At 43.2% G+C, this 23,693-nt stretch overlaps 1 protein-coding gene across 3 annotated transcripts in view; it reads left to right on the forward strand.

The window, feature by feature from the left end:
• The window catches only part of INO80C (INO80 complex subunit C), a 29,705-nt gene extending 13,402 nt beyond the window's left edge, over nt 1-16,303 (forward strand). For 2 of the 3 annotated variants that reach the window (XM_023207688.3, XM_023207687.3), the window contains 4 exons: nt 4,528-4,638; nt 6,018-6,129; nt 7,085-7,152; nt 15,899-16,303. In XM_023207688.3, coding sequence (XP_023063456.1) covers nt 4,528-4,638; nt 6,018-6,129; nt 7,085-7,152; nt 15,899-16,030 — 423 coding nt within the window. In that variant the 3' untranslated portion in view covers nt 16,031-16,303. Of the gene's footprint in view, nt 1-4,527; nt 4,639-6,017; nt 6,171-7,084; nt 7,153-15,898 lie in introns of all 3 variants that reach the window. The other variant, XM_023207686.3, reaches the window with a different exon arrangement.
• The last annotated feature ends 7,390 nt before the right edge of the window (nt 16,304-23,693 follow it).

Genomic DNA, 23,693 nt, shown 5'->3' on the forward strand with positions numbered 1-23,693 from the left:
GAATAATACACTTGCCACTCAGTATATGTATGTGGTGGATTGGTTCCAGAACCTCCTGTGGATGCCGAAATCCACAGAACCTCAAGTCGCTGATGTAAAGTAGCATAGTGTTTGCATATAATTTGTGCACATCCTCCTGTATACTTTAACCATGTCTAGATTACTTACAATACCTAATGCAATGTAAATGCCATTAAACAGTTGTTATACTGTACAGTTTAGGGAATAATGACAAGGAGAGAAGTTTGTACATGTTTAGTCAAGATGCATTTTTCCCCCACCGAATGTCTTCCGTCTGCGGTTGGTTGAATCCATGGATGCAGAACCCCCCTATATGGAGGGCCAATTGTATTTAGAAAGGATGATCTGAATGTTGCTTTGCCTATTTTTCGTTGTTTCCAGTCTTCTCAGTGGACAGAACTAGGAAATTTATGTGTGTGTATACCTGCAATCCCCACACCTCTGTATCTATTTCTGTAATTATCTGCCTGTGTATTGAAAACTGTGAGTTCATATTGATGACCTCTAGCTTCAATCCAGTTCCACAGTGCTCATTCTGGCCTTCCCCCTTTTCTTATTTGTTTTTCTACATTTGCTGTGTATCTTAGAATACATATAAAGTAGTTTCAGAATTATTAACATGTGCCCCTGTGAGAAACAAACTTACCAACTATGTATGGTTCTTTATGGCCTTTAACCTTGGATTACATAGGCAAAATACCATATTCATAGTTACTCAAGTTATTTCTCCCTTGCCTCCCCTTCAGTGTGGTTGTGTTATTTGAAACACAAATGAATTTGTGTTTATAAGATTTTTAAAATTCTATTTTTTATCCCCTGCCCTGTCCTTGTTGATTTTATTATTTATTTTTTCAAGTATATGAAACCTTAACATGGTTCAAAAAGTCAAAGCTCTACAAAAAGCTATACTCAGAGAAGATTTTCTCTCTTCTATTTCCTTCCCGTCTCCCTCTCCATTCCACTGTGTTCCCCTCTGCCCCTGCAGGTAACCACACTCAGTTGTTTCTTTCCAAGTTATCCTTCCTGTGTGTTTGGCCACTGCATTCCAACCAGAGATGCTTCCTTGTAAGGAGCTTCTCAGCATATACATCTCCAGTGCTGATGCTGGCATTCAGTCATGCCACCCTGTCTTGTTCCTTAACATTGATCAGTTAATCAATGAATCACTCATTATTTGGTACCTACTCTGTGCTAGGCACTGGGTTAGAAGCAGGGACAGAGGCTGAACCATGAAGTAAAGCAGCATGTTTTGAGCCCTCTGTATATCCTCCCTCTCTGAATATCCCCCTCTCTCCTTGTCCCCCTTTCTTCTGATCTGTTGTTCCCTGCCTGTATCATAAAGCTGCTGTTTTGTCTAAACTATCAATCATATATACCATATATACTAGATGTTACTCTTACAAATAGTCAATGCAAAATAACATTGACAGCTGGCTAAAACTGCACAAGGTAACATTTGTTACTGATTAAATGTGATGGGAGAATCAAATCTTCCTTATCAGACTGGGTCTCCCAGAGTACAGGTACCTGGTAGAAATATGATTACCATAAAGGAAAAAAAAAAAATCGTACAAGCAATAAAAGTTATGTAAAAAAAATACTAAATCTAACCTTTGTTGTAAAATTAAAACTGACATGGACGAATCCCAATGAAAATAATCTTAGTACAGCATAAATGTAAATGGAAAAACTGGAGACTATTTTTGCTACATAGAAAATGGCTAAATGGATATCGCACCAGAAAAGACAAAATATAGGAAGGATGGGAGCAAGAGGCAAAGCTGGAGAGGAGGCCTGAATTTGTTCCTAATCCCAAGGGAAGTAGAAACCACTGGCCAGTTTTAAGTAGTGGAGCATCATCTTGCATTGGAAAGTGTGTCACTGGCTGAGCTGTAGAGAATGAGCTGGAGTAGGCAAGATGAGTACTGCACAGTCCTACCTCTGAATTTTGTAGCTCAGGAAGTTACCAGATAAACGCAAAGGACTGTGGGAGGAAGGGAGTGGTGGGTGGGAAGGGAGGGTGGGAGGAAGGAAGAGAGAGATCACTGTGGGTACTGATGGTAGGAAAAGGATGAGGAATGGGCAGCCTCTCAGTTCTTAGAGTTGACATTTGCACTGAGCTTGGAGGGAAGAAAAGCTAAGAAAGACCTGGGAAGTGGAGACGATGAGGTGAAGGGGAATCCAGACAGAAGGTGGCAGCCACAGAGGAGAGGGAGCGCAGGGCTTGGAGTCCTTGGCTGGAGCCCCGGCTCATGTGGAGAGACCTGGAGAGGCGTCAGGGAAGGTGTTTGAGGAGAGAGCACTCAAAGAACTATTGCAGCAGTGTGAGAGTGGTTCTTGTCTTCTCCACTTCTCTTCCCCCGACATGAATGAATGTATATATTCATATTCCACCATACTCTGTTACTAAGTAAGAGTTTCACTTACTAAGTAAGTTGAGCAACTTATCAGCATAAGGGAACCAGAATAAGTTGCTAAAATTCCAGCTGAGAGTAGATAAGTTGTGTTTTAGTTAATCATGTAGTGTCTTCCATGTTCCATGTGACAACATGATGACTTTTAGCCTTAACTCTTTTTTTTTTTTTTTTTTTGAGACAGAGTCTCGCTCTGTCACCCAGGCTAGAGTGCAGTGGCGCGATCTCGGCTCACTGCAAGCTTGGCCTCCTGGGTTCACGCCATTCTCTTGTCTCAGCCTCCCGAGTAGCTGGGACTACAGGTGCCCGCCACCGCACCCGGCTAATTTTTTGTATTTTTAGTAGAGACAGGGTTTCACCGTGTTAGCCAGGATGGTCTCAAGCTCCTGACCTTGTGATCCGCCCGCCTCGGCCTCCCAAAGTGCTGGGATTGCAGGCTTGAGCCACTGCGCCCGGCCTTAACTCTTTTTTTTGAAGGATGCATGCAACCACTTTGGAAAATGATTTGGCAGTGACTTGTGAAGTTAAACATACACTTACCCTATAACCCAGCCATTCCACTCCTAGGTATTTGCCCAAGAGAAATAAAAACATCACAGAGGCTTTATTTATAATAGCTGAAGACTGACAGTGAACCAAATGTCCACCAACAGGAAAATGAATAAACAAATTGGGGTGCATCCTTACAGTGGAGTACTATTGTGTTGAGTAGTGTGCAAATACAATGAAACAAACTGATCCATGCAACAATATGGATACATCTCAGAAACTTTTGTTTTTGAGACAGTGGAGTCTCGCTGTCACCCAGGCTGGAGTGCAGTGTCATGATCTCGGCTCACTGCAACCTCCGCCTCCCAGATTCAAGTGATTCTCCTGCCTCAGCCTCCCGAGTAGCTGGGACTACAGGCACATGCCACCACGCCTGGCTAATTTTTGTATTTTTAGTAGAGATGGAGTTTCACCATGTTGGCCAGCTGGTCTCAAATTCCTGACCTCGAGTGATCCTACCACCTTGGCCTCCCAAAGTGCTGGGATTACAGGCGTGAGCCACCATGCCCGGCCACATCTCAGAAACTTTATGCTGAGCAAAAGAATCCAGACACTAGAGTACATGCTGTTAGATGCTATTTATATGAAGTTCTAGAACAGGCAAAAGTAATGTGGTAGAAATTAGAACAGCAGTTGCCGCTGGGACTGGAAGCTATTGGTGAGGATAGGAATTGTGCTAGTGTAAACTTTTGGCAAAACTCATGACAACTACATTTAAGATCTGCATTTCATTGTATGTAAATCACATCTCAAGTTTTTAAAAGTTAATTGAAGTCTGGGAAGATTGGAAATTATATTACAGATCAGAAGTGGCTTCTTTGGCTTGTTTTTTCTTTGTGATTGTTAGTTTAAAGGTTTTTTGCTTTAAACCATATTAGCCTCCTTGTCAGGGCACTCTGGCTGCTGCCAGCTGACCTGTGGCCCTCCAGCTTTTTTTCCATTTTCCTTCCTTGGAATGCCCATGTCCTGTTGTGCCCCTTAAGCATACCAACTCCAGTCTGGGTTCTCTGGCCAACTAGACCCTTAAAGGGGCTAGACCTTTTTTGTCTTCATATTTTAAGACAGAGTTCATAAGATCAGTGGAAGTCAGAACTGTGTGGTGTCATGGAGATTGTGAGGGCTTTAGAACTGGCCCAACCTAGGTTTGAATCCAAAAGTCAATCACTATGTGACCTTGAACCTATTCCCCTGGGCCTCAGTTTTCGTTTCTGTATGTTGGGGATAATAGCACCCACTGTGGAGTGGTTGCCAGAATTAAATGACCTTACTTGGGTAGGACAGCCAGCCCTGTGCTCAGCATTTAGGGTACCCGGGAATCATAGTAGCTGGGGGTCCTGGCCTGTTTCTCCTGTGGCTTCTGCACAGCAGGTGCTACTCCCCGTGTGGTGTGCCCTCCCCTGGGGCAGGCTTCCTCCTGGAGCTCTGGGCACACTGTCTTCCCTTGCATGCCCTGTGGCATCATCGTATGCCCTGTTGAGAGCAGAGTTGGGGAACTCAGCTGGAAGAAACTGACTTCTTCAAACTATTTGTATTGTGTTTGAAGGGTATCAGCATGGAAGCCATGAATGAGAATAAAGTGGTGTCCTCTGAGTTTAGCACAGGACCTGTGGAAAAAGCTGCCAAACCTTTGCCATTTAAGGATCCCAACTTTGTGGTAAGCATCGAAGTTATCAGCTGAATAAACAGCCAAATGCCACACCTCAGCCTCAGATCTTGCTGGGCCTGCAGGCAAGGTGGCACTGGCCTTCTCTTCTCCCTCAGTCCCAGTCGCCTCCTTCCCCCCATGGGTGAGATGGAGACAAAAGAAGAAGGGTTCTTCCTGTTGATCTCTCAGTGTGCCATATCCCAAGGATTTGGGTGTCCTTTGTGGATTCATTCAAGGATGCTGTTTGGAGGGTGGGTCATTTCCGTGATGATTTTTCCCCTAACCTTTTCATTGGTCTTACAATCTTAGACAAAGCTTGAAATATTAAATGAGAAGTATTTCCTCATTAGTTTCTTTTTTTTTTTTTTTTGAGACGGAGTCTCGCTGTGTCACCCAGGCTGGAGTGCAGTGGCCGGATCTCAGCTCACTGCAAGCTCCGCCTCCCGGGTTCACGCCATTCTCCTGGCTCAGCCTCCCGAGTAGCTGGGACTACAGACGCCTGCCACCTCGCCCGGCTAGTTTTTTTTTGTTTGTTTGTTTTTTGTTTTTTTTAGTAGAGACGGGGTTTCACCGTGTTAGTCAGGATGGTCTCGATCTCCTGACCTCGTGATCCGCCTGTCTCGGCCTCCCAAAGTGCTGGGATTTACAGGCTTGAGCCACCGCGCCCAGCCTTCCTCATTAGTTTCGTAAGGTAAATCAAAGCTGTTGTGCTGTTGAGTGGAACACAGGGGTACTCTTCCTTTCATTCTTGAGACTGGTAATAAATTGCAGCAGTTCAGATTATAGTGTTAATTTTTTTTTAATGAATTAGTTTTGGAAATACAATGTTACCAGTGTTTGCAACAGATTTTGGTATTCTTTTCCATTTTATTTTGTCATCTTTATAGGATTAAAAAAAAAAAAAAAAAAAAGATATCCAGAAGGCTTGCCATACTGCAGCTGGGGCTTTCTCAACTTTTCCAGGATCCCCAGTTTGCTTGGCAGAGACTTGCCCCGAGAAGGGAGTTTAGAGATGCAGTCATGGATTTAAATCTGACTTTGTAGTAAATTTATCTTAAAATATGAAGAAATTCATGAATGAATTCTACAAAGTTAGACCCAATAAAGGCTTTTTTTTTTTTTTACGTGCATATAAAGAAGTAGCCTTTTATTTCTACTCCCAACACAAACTAACTCAAGGGTTTTGACAATCTGAAAACCTCTTTTTTAAAATAAGATTAACATGTTAACGTGTACAGTGAAATACCTTTTAAAAAAAGTCTCAGAGGTCTAAATGATTGTTGACAGATGAGCAGTACATTACAGGTATGATTAAGCATAAATGTCAGATTCTAAAATGGTGGTCTCCATTGGTTTTTGTTTCTTCTAATCCATGCCTTCAATTCGAGCACTCTGGCCACGGTGGCGCAGTAGCTGGCAAGAAGAACAGAACCTGGAAGAACCTGAAACAAATCCTCGCTTCCGAAAGGGCATTGCCGTGGCAACTGAACGATCCTAACTGTGAGCTGGCTGGAGCCTTCCGTGTGTTTACAATGTTCAGAGTAGGAACTGTCTTATAACAAACCTACAGTATTTTATTGTGTTTGCATCATTGTAGGAAATAATTTTTAGCTTGAGAATTTTACAGTGGCATCAGTGTGGGCAGATTATGTGTGTATTTTCTCATAACTGTATCTGTATTGAGCCTGTTTGTTTGTGTTGTCATGGATATGTGGGTTTTAGTGTCATAGGTCCCAATATGATAATATTGGTGTTTCTACTAGACAAACTTCTCATTCAAAAGTCTACTCTTAAAATGTGTTTCCAAAAACAAGGTAGCCCAAGTATAATGCCAGATTTAGGAGAGTTCCTCACAACCAGCTTAAAGTCCAGCTCTTTTACTTTGTGAGCCAGTGTTTAGCAAGAGTAAATACTTCATGCTGCAGTGTGTCCAGATTTATGTAAAACACTGTTATATGTTCTGTTCAGCTTCACTGGGAAGTACAAGTTCAAAGTTCTCACCATCTCCTGCTCCACTATACTTCTTTCATGGGGGTGACTCACATGGGTGACAAGTGAGCTAGTCAGTCATTCGTCTGGGTGTGGACACGAGGGTGTCGGGATGCTCAGATCCAGTTACTGGCTTGTTTGGCATTTCATCACCATCAGCCCATGTAGTGTGAGATTGTGAAAATAGCTGGTGGGCAGATGAGCTTTCCAGTGGTTCTGCTGGAATAGAGAGAGCATCCCTGGTGACAGGGCGGGGCTAGATCTGGAGCCTGCACTTGGCCTGTGACACACTGCATTATTTCTGGGAATCCTCCCCTACTTCTCTAGTTAATCTCCAGAGACTTCTGTGACTACTTAATCACAAAGGAAATTTTCAGGAATATTATCAAATACTATTTTAGGAAAAAAAAAGAGAAGGGATTTGAATGTTTTCAGTTTCGTTTAGTTATCTTTTTTTTTTTTCCAGACTTCAGTATTGATGCTCCTCCATCCTTTAAGCCAGCTAAGAAGTATTCTGATGTTTCAGGTCTGCTTGTGAGTATATCTCTTATAACATTAAATGGAAAAGATTTCACAGTAATGTCTAATTAGACAAGTGTTGAATATTGACCACGGCTGGTCCTGCCTGGAGCCCGTCTACAGTGATAGGTGATAGGTTTGTGCAGTGTGTTCATTGCTGCAAACAGGCATCTGTGGGGCAGCCTGCGGGCTGAAGGATTGAACCAGAAAGCAGGAGACTCCAGTTTCTCTTCTTTACCTCTGCTAGTTAACTATATGAGATAACATGAAAGAAACAACTATGTATTTCTTTTTTTACTGCTGAAGTTTTAAAAACCTGCATTTTAGATGATGATTGTATTTACAAAACCATGTTTAAACTTCTCTAAATAGGTGCTTTGGCAAAGGTTGTGACATTCAAACTTATTTTTAAGCATCAGAACCCCTTTTCCAAATGAAATCTTTTACAGAATCCAATACATAAACAGCCTGGAGCCATCTTTCTGCTGTGGTCCCATGTGGATCTGGCCACCTGTCGTCTTCCCCACTCCTCACCACAGTGACTGCTCAAGCGCTTCTGGGGAACACAATTCAGGAACTGCCAGCATAGCTGGAAGAGTGGAAAGTAGGCAGGTTACTAAAGCTCCGGAACCTCAGAGCACCCCCATTTCCTTATTTGCAGAAGTTAGAACCTAAGATTCATCTTAATCCTTTTTCATCTCATAAATTTGGAAAAATAATTTAAGTGCTTTACATTTTAATGAAAATATGATTCCAACTTATGTAACAAATTGGCCAAATTAATTATGTACGAGGAGAATTGTCTCCTTTGTTATTATTATGTAATATCCCTGTTTCTCCCTGATAATATTCATTATTCTGAAGTCTACTTTGTCTGAAATTAATATCACTTTCATTCATGTGTGGACGGTATGTCTTTCTTGATCTTTTCACTTTTTTTTTTTTTTTTTTTTTTGAGACAGATTCTTGCTGTGTCACCCAGGCTGGAGTGCATTGGCACACTCTTGGCTCACTGCAGCCTCTACCTCCTGGGTTCAAGCGATTATCCTGCCTCAGCCTCCCAAGTAGCTGGGATTACAGGCGCACGCCACCACACCTGGCTGATTTTTATATTTTTAGTAGAGATGAGGTTTTGCCATGTTGATCAGGCTGGTCTCAAACTCCTGACTTCAAGCGATCCTCCTGCCTTGGCCTCCCAAAGTGTTGGGATTACAGGTATGAGCCACCACGCCCAGCCTATCTTTTCACTTTTAAACTATCTATATATTTAAAGTGGATTCTTGTTGAAAGCATATTGTTGAGTTGTTGGGTCTTTCTTTTCCTTTTTCTTTTGGAGGTAGGGTCTTGCTCTTCTGCCCAAGCTACAATGGAGTGGTGTGATCATAACTCACTGAAGCCTTGAACCCCTGGGCTCAAGTGATCTCCCAACATCAGCCTCTCAAAGTGCTGGGATTGAAGGCGTGAGCCTCTGCACCCAGTGGATCTTGCTTTTTATCCAGTCTATCAATCTTAAGAACTGTTGTCCTCAGGCTATTCATGTTTAAAGTGATTGTTGATATGATTGTATTTAAATCTACCATCTCACTAGTTATTTGTTCCATTTGTGTTTGCTTATTCCTCTCTTTCTGCCTTCTCTGGATCTATTGAGCATTTTTTAATAGACTGTATTTTTCAGAACAGTTCTAGATTTATGAAAAATAGAGACAATAGTATAGAAAGTACCCATATAACCCAAACTCAGTGTCTGCTGTTATTAACATCTATGGTATATTTGTTACAATTAATGAACCAATAGTGATATACTATTATTAACTCAAGTCTATAGTTTATTCACATTTCCTTAGTTTTTACCTAAAACTATATCAAATTTAGTCATCACGTCTCTTTAGACTCCTCTTGGCTATGCCAGTTTCTCAGATTGTCCTTGTTTTTAATGACCTAACAGTTTTAAGGAGCACTGGTCAGGTATTTAGTAGAATTCTCCACTAATGGAATTCCTCTGATGTTTTCTCGTGATAAAACTGGGGTTAATTGAACATTTTAAAATTCTGTTTTCTTATTATTTACACCTCTTTTAAAAATAATGAATGGTTACTTTCATGTTTAAAATATACATTTTAAATAACCTGAGTCTATTTTCAAATCCTATACCAGTTTGTGTGTATTGTGAGGGTCTTCTGGTAGTGAATTTCTTATCCCAGTCTCTAATTCTTTGTTGTCATATAGTTTACTTTTACATATGCTGCAAACAAAATACTTGGCTGTTAATTTGTGCTCTAGACAGTTAGCTTTTAGAGAAATAAAAATAAGAAAAAAAAAAAAAGAAGTTTCTTTTATCTTCATTTCATTCTATTTCCACCTTTTTTCATTTTGTTGTTTATTTCCAAGTTGCAGTCTGATGTCATATTCTTTCTACTGGAACAATTTACTGTGCTTTTCTTATAAAGTAGATTTGCTGCTAATGAAGTCCTTTCTTTTTTTATTTTGTCAAAGAGCCTTTATTTCTTCTTCTTCTTTTTCTTTTCTTTTCCTTTTTTTTTTTAAGACAGAGTCTTACTCTGTGGCCTAGGCTGGAGTGCAGTGGAACCATCTTGGCTCACTGCAGCCGTCTCGACCTCCCAGGCTCAGGTGATGCACCCACCTCAGCCTCCCAAATAACTGGGGCTACAGGTATGTGCCACCATGCCTGGCTAATTTTTTGTATTTTTTGTAGAGATGGGATTTCACGCTGTGGCCTAGGCCTGGTCTCAAATTCCTGGGTTCAAGTGATCCTTCCTGCCTTGGTCTCCCAAAGTGCTGGGATTACAGGCGTGGAGCCACTGCACCCAGCCTTGTTCTTCCTTTTTGAATGATATTTTCAATGAGTATTTTTGAATGACATTTTCAAGTCTGAGCTGACAGTTTTTTCTTTCATCACTTTTAAGATGTCAGTGGTTAAATGTTGTCTTTTTGCCTCCATGGTGAGAAGTTTGATATAATTCTTACCTTTGTTCATCTCTACGTAATGTTTCTTGTTTGACAGCCTTCAAGATTTTCTCTTTGTCTTTTGTTTTTAGCAGTTTGAATATGACTGGGTATTATTGAATATGACTCAGGGTATTATTTTTCTGCTATGTATTCTTGATGTTCTCTGAGGTTTTGGATTTGTGGTTTGGTATCTGTCAAGAATTTTGGAAAATTCTTGGCCATCATTTCTTCAAATATTTCTTTTGCCTTGTCTTTTTCCCTTCTTCTAGATTCCAGTTACACACATGTTAAACTATTTGATAGTGTCCCAAAATTCTTGGATGCTCTGTTCTGGTTTGTTTGCTTTTTAAAACTCTTATTTCATTGCGGTTCAGTTTGGATGGTATCTACTGATGTGTCTTCAAGTTCTTTTCTCACTGTATAGAGTATACCAATGAATAAGCCCATTGGAAGCATTATCTCTTTAACTGGGTTTTTAATTTCTGGCTTTTCTGTTTGATTATTATAGCTTTCATGTCTCTGATGAAATAACTTTCTTTTGAATTATTTATTTATTTATTTAGAGATAGAGTCTTGCTCTCTAATCCAGGCTAGAGTGCAGTGGTGTGATCACAGCTTACTACAGCCTCAAACTCCTGGGCTCAAGTGATCCACCTGCTTCAGCCTCCCAGGCAGCTAGGACTACAAGTGTGTGCCACCACACCTGGCTAACTTTAAAAAATTATTTTATAGAGAAGGGATCTTACTGTGTTGCCCAAGCTGGTCCCGAACTCCCAGCCTCAAGCCGTCCACCCGCCTTGGCCTCCCAAAGTGTTAGGATTACCAACGTGAGCCACTGTGCCTGACCTGAAATAACTTTCTGTCTTGCATGTTGTCTGTCCTTTAACTCCTTCAACATATTGATTGTAGTTATTTTTAATTTCCTTCTGATAGTTTCAAAACCTACATCATATTTGGGTCTGGTTCTGGTGATTTCCTTGTCTTTTAAGACTACTTGGTCATTAAGTCATTAAGTCGTCAGACACATAATAGCTGCTTTAAAGTATTTATCTGCTATTTCCAACATTTGGTTCATTTGGCCAGTTTCTATTGACTGCTTTTTTCCTTAACTGTGGGTCACATTTTCCTGTTTCTTTGCATCTATGAGTTTTTTTGTTGTGTACTGGACATTATGGATGATGTATTGTAAAAACTCTAGATTCTGTTATCTTTCCCTGAAGAGTATTTTTTTTTCCTGTGGTAGCTTAGTTCCTGACTGATCACCTTGAATGGGTGTAGGTTTGGTTTTGCACTTTTTTAGGGCAGGTCTGCAGAAAGCCCATGTTTCCCAAGCTTCTTTAACTTAGTTGCACTTAACTTCTAAGTTCTTTATCCTCTGCCAGTCTTATTGAAGTTTGGTGTTAGGCTTTGTTGTGGCGAGACTAGAATAGATGATACTCAAGGGCATGATTTTAATTCCTAAGCTGTGGCCTTTCTGTTGTCTTAGCTAGGTGCCAGGAGTGTTACAGCAATCTCTATTCTGGCTGGGCTGGCACTTCAGCAACTCCCAGCACTGCTCAGCCTCTGGAGTTTCTGTTTCCCTCTTAACCACTCTCCAGTAAGACCTATATAGTCTTGCCTTGAACATGCATAGCCCAGCCCATGGTTATGGACTCATGTGGAATCCCAAACTGACTTTTGCCTCCCTTCCAAGGCAGCTCCCTCTTCTGTTACTCGGTTTTGCCAATATCAGGTGTTTCAGTAGCCCCTGAATCTGATCTCTGCCTCCCCAGCTCGGTGGGTCCACTGAGCTCTGCATGAGCTCCGCTTCTGCCCCACGGTCAGGAAATTGGCACAGGCAGAGAGAGTTTGGATGATCCTGGAACTTACCTTGTGAGCTTCTCTTTTCTCAGGCATTGTAGTCTTGTACTACCTCTTGTCTGTTGCCTGAAAATGGCTACTTCATATATTTGACCTGTTGTAATAGTCGTTTATGGCAAGAGAGCTCATCTGGCACCAGTTATTCTGTTATGGCCCAAAGTGGAAATCTCTCCCTGTGTCATTTTGAGTTTCTGGAGGCCACGGTTATGGCCAGACCTGAGGGTGGTTCCTCAGAATGTCAGCTTTGGCCGGGCACGGTGGCTCAAGCCTGTAATCCCAGCACTTTGGGAGGCCGAGACGGGCGGATCACGAGGTCAAGAGATCGAGACCATCCTGGCTAACACAGTGAAACCCCGTCTCTACTAAAAAATACAAAAAACTAGCTGGGCGAGGTGGCGGGTGCCTGTAGTCCCAGCTACTCGGGAGGCTGAGGCAGGAGAATGGCGTAAACCCGGGAGGCGGAGCTTGCAGTGAGCTGAGATCTGGCCACTGCACTCCAGCCTGGGTGACAGAGCGAAACTCCGTCTCAAAAAAAAAAAAAAAAAGGATGTCAGCTTTATCCTTACTGTTTCAGGCAGCTCATCTGCTAGTACAGTGGTTTTCACACATTAGGAGGAAGGAGAATCATTATTCCAGGCCCCTTTATGTCATTGGCAGTAGACTTGTCATGTTACACATTACCTAAAACCTCTTGCCCCACTGTATGTAGGAAGTAAGAAATTCTGAATAGACAAAGAAGTCTCCCAGTTCATTAAAGCACAATCCCACAGAAGAATCAGCAAAAAGGATATAAATAGGCAATTACCAGAGAAGAAATATGGATGACCAATAAGTAGATATTCAGCTTCACTGGTAATGTAGGAGAAAGACCCATCAAACAGGGAAGAAATTAAGACATTTGCTTATACATTTTGGCACCAACATACAGAAATGGATATCTTCATACATTGCTGTTTTGAGGTGGGAACATACCCTGGTACTGCTTTTTTGGAGGACAATTGGAACAGTCTGTTGAGATAAAAAAAAAAGCAAAAGCATCTAACCTTGCAATATGCCTTATAGGCAGCTCCCTAGAGAAATAGTGTGCACAAAGAACCTCATGCAGAAATGCTTATGAGAGACTGCATTCACAAAATGCTGGAAGCAACATCAAGGTCTATCACAGCGGATATTTTCATACTGTTCTTGAGCTCAATGCATAGTAACAACATGGATAAACTTCCAGGATGTAATGTCGATTGAAAGATGCAAAGCAATATAAATAGCATGGTGCCACATATATAAAATCAACACACACACACACAAATTGAGTTATTTCTCTTGTGTGTTTACATATGTGTATGGGGTAGACATAAAAAGTCTGGAAAGGTGCCCACTTAGCGGTGGTTTCTCCAGGGGAAGGCAGAGGACTTTTGGATGGTAGACGGTGATAAATGAGGACTTTAGTCTTATCTGTAATGTTTTCTTTTCATTTTTTTTTTTAGGGGAGAATATGTTCGTCTGTTGCTTATATAATTTAAAGTTACATAATTAAAAAGTAAAGCCTAGTTCACATTTACATGGACACACACCTGTTCCCAGCCAGCCATGTGACTGTTTCCCCTGTGCCTAGGCACGGCAGCAAGACATGCAGGGTCACACCTGTGTTCAGCACTCATTACAGAGCTATGAAAAGTGCATTCTGAGTGAGACGGCAAGCTGTGAATACTGCCTGTCACCCTGCAGCAAGGGGGGCCTGAAGCTGTTTGCTGGCTTTCCTGTAGGAAGTTGGCCTTTGCTTATTTCACTCAGGCTCGAGGGATGGCATCCAGAGGAGGGTGGACTGTAGGTGTGAAGCTCTTTCCTTGTTCAACTCTGGGGTGTCACTTGGCATCCTTCCTTCTATTCAGAATCCTAGATGCTGGCCCCTGGGTCCAGTCCAGTCTGTTCAGGTTTTCGTTGGTAACCTTTTTGTTGGTGCCACAGGATCTCTGTATTCTGCACTGTTTATTCAGCAGCCCTCTTGGCAGTGAGGTCTGAACTTGGGCGGGCCGGCTCAGTACAGTTTGCTGGTAGGAGTGAGGCAGCCACAGACATGGAGCTCGTCCGAGGCTGGTTCGTCTACGGAGGCCAGATGGTCCGCGCCAGACACACATGCCTGTGCTCTGCTCGGAACTGCAGGGCAGCCTCTCCTAGCAGTTAACCTAACTTCCCTCGTGGCCAGGATCCCTCAGAAGAGACTTGTCACTGTTTTTCTGATTAAGCCGTTCCTTATATTACTGTCATTAAAGGAAATGTGGTACAGAAAGGTAACATCTAGGTCAAGCCAAGGGATTGATGTTTTATTTTATATAGAGCTATTAGTTAATCTTAGCCTTTTAGGAATAATCCCATTTCCTAACACACAGCAGTTAAATACTTAGGGGAGTCCCCAGTGGCAAAATGGAAGACTTTTTAGGGCACGAGAAGCCTATAAATAAGTTCCCGACAGCTCGTTGCTTTTTTACTGAGTGTTCCCTCCCTTCCTAAATCACAGATTACTGTGAGTCTAGGTCCACACAAAGATGATCCACATTAAAGCAGACATCTACACTTGAATAATTGGATGTTATCTGTCTAGACTTTAATGGCATCTTTTATAATTTTTTTAAAGGAGCTCAAAATGACTCACCCTCATGTCTTTTGTTTCAAAATCCATAGAAGCCTATGTACTTTGAGGTATATAGTTAGTTAGAATTATTTTCTCCACTTAGCACACGGGGAACAGACCAAGAGAGAATTTTGATATGTCTGGGAAACAAGTTCTCTTTTCCGTGATGGTCCCAATTGTCTCTCTGTTTATTCATTCATTAATCATTTGTTTTGTTACACAAACCCTGACTGGAGGCCCTCTGTGCACTCTGCATTGCACTAGGAGCCAGTCTACAATGATAAGCAAACCACAGGGTTCCTGTCTCATGGACCCTTATAGCCTAGACCATCATCAAAGAGTCATGTAGATAATAAACTTTAAAGCAACAGAGATGTGCATTCCACTGGAGTATTTTTGCTGCTGTGAGAGTGGAGGGTGAGGTTCTGACCTCCTGTGGGGGTACAAATAGGCTTCCCTCAAGGTGTAGCTTTGGGGCTGAGTCCTGAAGAGTGAACTGGTGATTACTGAGCAAAATGGGCCACAGTTGGGGTCCCCTGCCAAGGAAAGGACAGATGGGGCATGGTAAAAGGGAGGAACTTAGAGGCCAGGGATAGTTGGAATCACAGTGGGGACATGTGGCTGAGGAGGAAGCTGAGGACAAAGGAAGGCCCAGAGCCGAGGAGCTGCACTGAGGACTTGGGCCTTTGTCCCAGGAGCAGAGGAGCCATTTTGAGAGATTTTATGCTAAGGAATGACATGATCAGAATTGCACATTGCAAAGAAGATCCTGGCTGCAGTTCTAGGGGAAGGGTGGGTGTGAATGGTCAGTGATGCACTACAGAGTGGCTCAGGGAGGCGTGGAAGTGGCGCAGGGGGTGTTGGAAGAGCTGGAAAGGAGCATGCTGGAGGTAAATGGAGCGCAGCAGGGAGGGGCACATGCACAGCATGCAGGGCGTCAGCTCCTGCCTTGAGCACAGACCTGGGACATTTGTTGGAAAGAGGCAGGAGTCTGAAGTCAGGGAGGGATGACCATCATGAATTCACTCTTGGACCTGTTGCAGCCTTTGAGGCACCAGCCAGAAGGGTCCCAGAGTCTAATGTGGTTATTCCCCTTCCTCCCGTCCATACCCCGAAGTGTTTCTGGAGTCTGGGAAGGTTAATGAGCCTGTGCTACAGTGAGTGATTTAGTGTTCTTGGTGGCGGAGTAAGACATAATGAAAATATATATCACTTTCAGTGAAACAGAAACATTTTTAAAACTTACATTTGAACTTATATCCCTACCCGCAAAAACTTTCTGCCCTTCCCTGTGCCTCTTTCCAGGCCAACTACACAGACCCCCAGAGCAAACTGCGGTTCAGCACCATTGAAGAGTTTTCCTATATTCGGAGGCTGCCCTCTGATGTCGTCACTGGCTACCTGGCCCTGAGGAAGGCCACAAGCATCGTTCCCTGAGCCCGAGAAAGGGAGATGAAGTGGAAAGCTGTTTCAAAAACAGACTCTGGACTCGTGATTTTGTTTCACGGAAAACAAACTCGTCCTGCTGTCAATCTGAAAATGCCAGTGCTGTGCCTTGGAAAGAATGTTTGGCTTTCATTTAAGGGTTTTTTTGAGTGTGTGTTTTCCCTCCAAGTGTGATATTTCCTGCTGAATTAAATTATACTTCAGTTGTTGCCTAAAGTAAAGGTGTTTGACAAGAAAATACAATAAAACGATACTTTTCATTTATCCCAAGTCCCTGAATTTTTGTTTTAAAGTAGTGAACCCCATATAACACATTGAAAGACTCTGCAGTGAATCCACAACAGGTCTGGATTACTTCCAATCCTGGTGACCCCTTTTTAGAGCATGTTAGTCTTTGTCTCTGATCAGAATGCTTGGAAGAATTCCAAAATTGGGTCCAGAGAAGAAAGAGGCAAGTAACTTGTTCTTTCCCACTGGGCTGGTTCTCACCTGTGCCTCTGCCTCTGATCAGCCTCCCCTCATTTTTGGGAGTGTGGGGTACCAGCACTGACACTCTGTCCCAAAAGGGCTTTCGTCTTGATAGAGGATGCCGCCCCTCTGGCTGCAGCCTGCTCCAGAAAGGGAGTGTTTGCATCTCCATCCTCCAAGAAGAGGAAGCATTTTCTTGGCCAGAGAAAGGAGAGTGTCCAGACAAGTCCTGGGCCTCTCTGAGCCCTATGCCTGCATTTCCCCGGGGAGGACAGTGGCAACAGGCCCTGGGGCTTCTGGACCACAGCTGCCTCTGCTTTGGGGGATTAGGCACCAGGTGTCCTTTCTCTCTGGGGAAAGCCCTTCTTCAGGCTTAGAGAAAATAAAGCAAGTCAGCTGGGAGAGCAGCCTGTGCAGGTGGCAGCTGCCTGGAACCAGGCTCCTTTTCCTCCAGGTTGGCAGCCCCAGTATCCTTCAGCACCTTCCCAATAACCGTGAGAGCGGGGGAGGTGCTGTGGGGCCTCCCCCTGTCTCCATGACAAGGGACCTGAGGGGATGGCCAGAAGAGGTGGGGCCTTTCCTAAGCCCATAATCACCGAGCAAGCATCAGAATCACCTGGGAGCCTGCTGTGACACAGATTAGGGAGCCCGCCTCCCTGAAGTACCTGATCAGTAGGTGGTCTGGGGTGGGGCCCAAGAATTTGCATGTTTGCTTTGATGATGCTTTGAGGTCCACTTTTCTGATAAAATCAATGGTTTCTGAAAGACCAGAGGCTGCTGCTTGGTTTCCGCCTGCACTTCCTGCCAGCTGTCAGCCTAGGAAAACGCCAGCTTCCGTTTTGGTAGAAGCAAGGAGTAAATGAGCCAAGGGTCCTTCCTGCTTCGCTTTCACCTTCTATTGTACAGAGAAAACTTGAGGCAGGTCCACTTCTTTTCCATGAAGGTCCCAAATTGGACAGTGCCCTGAAATCACTTCTAACACTGATGCTAGGCACCACCTCAGACCTACTGCTCAGACCAGGGGCAGGGCCCAGGGTTGAAGAGGGAAGCCTTGCCCCGCACGTGTTCACCAGGAAGGGCCCACACACTGCTGGTCCTGGAGGCCTCTCAGGGTTTCTGGAGGTGTGTTTGTTCCATAAACCCTCAGAGAGTCACCTGGAGACCTGCTAAAATGCAGGTTCTTGGGCCACATCCTAAACCTTCTGACCGACGCAGGGAGTGGGGCCCAGGAAGCTGCTTTTGACAGATATTCCCGTGTGATCACCATGCACAGAGGAGTGAGAGGACCAGTGTTCTCCCCAGGCAGAAGGGAAGCTCGTGTGTAGGACACCTCACCCCTCCTTTCCCATTCCCCTGCCAGGCTCTCGCCGCTGACATTGTTTCGCAGGAGAGCGGTGAATTCTGAAGATTAGGTTGCTTCTCACCCCAAGCTCCAGAAGTCTAGGCTGAGCCAAACCAAGCTTCAAGTTGTGAGTATTTTGAGTAGTGAGCCCTTGCTCATTAATCCATCCTGTGCTATTGAAATAGCCCTTGCTGTCCATGCTTTAGCCCGGTGGTTCTCAGGCCGGGCTGCATGTTAGAATCACCTGTGTGGGTGGGGGTGTCCAGGAGAGGGACGGTGACGGAGGTTTAAAAATACCCGGAGATTCCGATTCCGCTCCCCTGCGCAGGGGCCCAGACGTAGTATTTTAAACTCCCAAGATGCTTCTCATATGCAGCCAGTGTTGAGAACATTTGCTGTAACTATGAAGAGAATATTTCGTGTAAGGTACATTTTCTTATTCTCAGATCAGCTGGCTCTTTCCATCCTAGGGCCATGAGCAACTTGCAAGGGGTTTCTTTGGGGTGTGTGTGCATGTATGTGTGAATTTAGGGTTCCTTTTTACATGGCATCCCACACTGGAGTCAGAAATATGAATGCCATTGCAGATTCCTCCCTCTTCTTTCCTATATCACCCTCTTCGTCTTCTACTTGGCCCTGCTCCAATCCTCCTTCAGGATCACCTCATACCCTGCCTGACACTTTCAGTGTCTTCCTAATAACTTTGAATGACTTTGCCCATCACAGCATGTCTACTGATCATTTGCCTCTGATACGAAGTCAATTCTTGTATTGGTCTGCAGGATCCAAAAGAAAAACTCAGCCCCTTTAAGAGAAAAACAATTAACTGGATTTGAGAAATCCTCTTAAGACCAAACTCAGGTCCAGTCTGCTCTGACTGGAGTCTGACTCTTTCTTAATCTGGTATCGGGCATGGTTTAAAACGACCTGTAACGTTGAAGATATGCTCTTCAGAACCAGAAGGAAGTCCCTGTAGGTGAAGGGGACCCATTTTTCCCCATCTCCCAAGTTAAAGCATGGATCTGTCCAGATTTTAAATGTGTTTCATAATTGATTTGGCACCTGGTGGAGGGCTAAACATGTTTGCAATAAGAAATCTCTAATTTCTGAATCCATAGTCATTGGAAAAAGTTATCAGACATTTGTTACTGTTTCCAGTGTCTGTAAATTGGGAGTGTTTAACTTAGTAAAAATAAAGGGTAACAAAAGAAATCAATGGACTATGATGGAACTTGACCCCATTATCAAATAGGACAGATATCCTGGGGAGAGATTACAAAGTATGCCCTCTTACAAATGCGTGAAACAATAGTGCCATTTAAAATAATGTTCTATCTGATGGAAATATGTGGGCCTTATTTGGATCCTCATTCAAACAAACAAAAAAAACTTTAAAATTTTGAGACAATTGGGAATCTGATATATTTTGATATCTGATAATATTTTGGAATTCTCACAAGTAGTTGTGATTATGCTATTGTAATGTTAAAGAATTCATATTTTTAGAGACACCTACTGAAATATTTATGGATGGAATGATATGACATCTGGGATTTGCTTCAGGAAGATATGAGAGAGAGGAAGTGGATGAGAATCGTGTTGAAATAAGATTGGCCATGAGTCAATTATAGTTAAAGTTGAGTGATAAGTCCGTGGGGGTTCTTTATATTATTCTACTTTCGGTGTACGTTTGCATTTCTTCATAATAAAAAAGCTTTCAAAAAGAATGTGATGTTTTTATTCTTTAAATAGTGATGAAATCTTACCCAAAGTGAGTGCTTTGCGTTAGCTTGCACTGGCTTACAGATGCTGAAAGTTTGAGAAATGCTGCCCAAATAGTATGAGGTCTTGAATAGAGGAAATACCCAATTCCTAAAACATCTAACAAAGAATATAGAAGAAAGGAACCAAAGACAGGTCAAGTTGTCCTGTAAATGTTCTTAATAGAGGTCTTCGCTGTGTGTTCCATTGTCCCGGAGGGCTGTGTATTTAAGAGTATTTTCTCTGTAGAGGTTAGGAAGCCTGAGAGTGAGGAGACCAAAGACTTCAGCTTTGAGGTTCTAGTGGGGGATAAACCTTAATAGAGAGGGCTGTGGATGCATAGAATGACTGACTGTGGTTTGAATAAATACCTGTTGTTCTAATTCCTGATAGAATCTGCAGTATTCATTTATGTGCATAGAGAAGGAAATTAGGTTATCAAAGAATGATGCACCTGCACAAATTGTTTGGCTTCAAGGAATTGCTTTTGCTGAATTTCAACAGGGTTTATGCTTTTATGCCCATATTAAGGAATTGCATTAAAAGAGGTCAGGAGATATGGTCCTACAAAAATGCTTATTACATTTGTCTCAGAAATGTCCCACAGAACCCCACTCCCCCACTGTGGTCCTGCAGGGTGAGCTTTTTGGTTCAGGACCCAGACATGGAGCCTGATAGCCTGGGTTTGAATCTCATTTCTACAACTGAGTAACTCTGTAGTCTTGGGCACATTACTAACTTATTCTTGAATTCTTAGTTTCCTTATCTGTAAAATGAGTGTTATAATAATGTCCACCCCATGAGATTGTCAGGATCAAATAAGAAAATGTCAGAGAAGCACTTAACTCAGGACTGTGATCACCCACTTCCCCTCTGGTCTGTGCATTAGAAAGGCAGAGCTTTCCTGACTTGTACCTTCAGCTTGGTTGTATTTCTCATTTCCTTGGCTCCTAGGACTCTTGGCTCATGCCTGCTTGTAGTAACTGAATAACATCATATGATAGATGTTTCCATGTGCTCATCTTATTGCTGGCTCTATCAACTATTTTCCTTGCCTTCTTCATTGCTTATTTTGACCATTTTTTTCATCCTTTATTCTGTGTATTCTAATAAGCTTGCTCAACTTTTTTATGAGACAAGGGAAGGAGTAAATAGCTAAAGAAGCAACGATCTGTGATTGAGTCCAGGGGAGAAAGAGGGGTTGAGGGATTTGTGGGGTGAATAGCAGAGGACTTTAGTGAAGGAACTCCTCTAGAATAATGAGGGAGAGAAAGAGCCAATAGAAACCACCCACTGGACCTCTTAAAACTCACTCATGTTTTATGCCTTCTTTGGTATTCACCATGTATACTACCGTGTTTCCTATGTAATAGCAAACCTTAAAACCCTAAAAACAAAAAAGTGGGGGGCTAGTTGTTTACTTGTTTTGATGACCAGCTTGAGCAGGAAAATGAGGGCTCCTTCTTCCTGTTGTAAACACAGAACTGTATCCAGCCTGGTTTTCTTCCATAACTCAGTGGCCTCTGTCTACTTGTACTTCTGTTCCAACTGCCGTCAAAGCCTTTCCTGAGAAGAGTCAGTGTTTTCCTGGCCTACAGGATGCTGACTACTGACAGGTGCACAGTGTGCACCAAACACACCACTCTCCTCCCCTGGGGTCAGGAAGATGAGTCACATCCACCAGTGGCTTGGAGCCTTGGGTCTTTCCAGTGTGAATCCTGGAGGGCATAGCCTGGGGTTCTGCAGTGTGGAATACTGCAAGGGCTTTTATCAGGGAGCCAGCCAAGGCCTTGGTGACTGATATCTCCCGTAATAACATCTGGAAAGGAAATTGCTCACTAGAGATAAAGATGAGAATTTCTGCTCTTTGCAATGGAAAATTATTACAGACAACATCAGACCTCAAAAATGAGGTTCCTCAAAGTATGCTTTTGTACAATTCCCCCCAAACTCCTTGCTTGGCTCTTTGGAAGGTTTTGTAGAAAAACAGTAACCTGGCCAGGCGCAGTGGCTCACGCCTGTAATCCCAGCACTTTGGGACGCCAAGGCGGATGGATCACCTGAGGTCAGGCGCTCAAGACCAGCCTGGCCAATATGGAGAAACCCCGTATCTGCTAAAAATGCAAAAAATCAGCTGGGCACGGTGGCGCATGCCTGTAATCCTAGCTACTCGGGAAGCTGAGGCAGCAGAATCACTTGAACCTGGGAGGTGGAGGTTGCAGTCAGCCGAGATTGCGCCATTGCACTACGGCCTGGGCAACAAGAGCCAAATTACGTCTCAAAAAAAAAGAAAAAAGAAAGACAGAAAAACAGTAATCTAAGGATTTGTGTGCACTTGTTACTATTTTCTTTGAAATTTAATGCTGCCATTTGTTTGCTTACGGAGTGGCACAGAGCCCACAGCATTTGGCTCTGCCTCAGAGGCAAACGTGGCTACAGGAGCCAAAGAGAAACGCAAAGGAGGACACTCTAGGAATGGGATCTATAAGTGGGGACTTCTGGGTGCACATGGGGTCTTGGAGAGCACAGGCAAGAGGCCTCCCAGTAGCATCACCTGGGCCAGGGCCCTTCTCAGAGAAAAGGGGACTGAGCAATGTGGATGCTTTCCCAGAAAACTGATTTCATTGGCCTACAACAAGGTTTATATGTTATTTGTAAGAAATCTTTTGTTTATTTTTCTTCTTTATCTTTCTTCTCTATTTTGAGTAGAAAGTTTAAAAAGCCTAATACTACACAAGAAGTCAGATTTAGATATTGAAAAATACATACAATACGTCGGTAAGTGAACAATAAAATCACAAATATAGACAACCACCTTTTTGTAATTAAAAAAAAAAATCTGTAAGAGAGAGGATGTGAAAAATGATTTATGCTAAGGAGTTAATGATTGTCTCCTTCGGAAAAAGGAGTGAATTTGGGGTGGGAGGATGAAGAAGGAGAACTTGAACATCTTAGAATTTTTGGAAAGAGTACAATATAATTTACAAAGAGTGAGAGAGATTCAATTTAGGAGCTCTGGGCTGGGAGGATTGCTAACACTTTCCTGTGAGCTCGGGAAAACTCCTTGAGGTTGGACCATCAGTCCTCTGCTGCCTCTGTCCATAAGGGAAGCCCACCGCCACCCATCAGGATCCAGGGTCGCTCTGCCCTGCCCTGTGTCAGAGCCCCTAGCCCTCCTGATAGCACAGCCACTGCACCTGATGGCACACCATGCACCCCACACATGTTGTTTCCATCTAATGCCTACAACAATATTGAGGCAAGTGTAGCCATGGGCTCACTCTACACCTAAGAAACCTGAGGTGTAAGAGAGAAACTAGAGGCAGGGAAGGCTGTGAGCTGGGCCCCTGCATCCACGCCCAGGACTCCTTCTCAGCCCCTGTGTCCTCTGGCAGGAGAAGGTTGGCTTAGAGCTACCTGAGGAGGGCGAAGAGAAGCAGAGGAACACTGCCTGGACACGCATGAGAAGCACATCACCCCGTGTCACGTTCTGTGATGGTTAATTTCATGTGTGAACTGGGCTAGGCCACAGTACTCAGATACTTGGTCATATGTTGTCTGGATTTTTCCTTGAGGGTATTTTTTAGATAAGATTAAGATTTAAACCAATAGACTTGGAGTAAAGCAGATTACCCTTCATAATATGTGTGAGCTTTATCCAGCTAGCTGAAGGCCTTCGAGGAAAACAAAAGTGAGGTCCGTGAAGAAAGGAAAGAAGTCTCTAGGCCCTCCTCAGACTCACATTTCCCTGGGTCTCCAGCCTGTCCATCTGCCCTGCAGTTTTCAGACTTGCCAGCCCCGACAATCTTATGAGCCAATTCTTTAAAGTAAATCTCTCTCTCTCTCTATATATATATATATATGTATACACACAGCCTATTGGCTCTGTTTTCCTGAAGAAACCTGGCTAATACACTTTGTTTAAAGCAGAAGGGTGGGTGGACACATTTAATTTAAACTACCTTCCACTGGCATTACCACACCTAGCAGTGAGCATTGCACATCTTATATGCTTCATAAATATTTGAGTGGAAACCAACAGTAAAATGCTGAATGGCATTGCCAGATGTAGTATTTATTTAA

Source organism: Piliocolobus tephrosceles, chromosome 18 (genome assembly GCF_002776525.5).
Source record: "Piliocolobus tephrosceles isolate RC106 chromosome 18, ASM277652v3, whole genome shotgun sequence".
NCBI classification, from domain to species: domain Eukaryota; kingdom Metazoa; phylum Chordata; class Mammalia; order Primates; family Cercopithecidae; genus Piliocolobus; species Piliocolobus tephrosceles.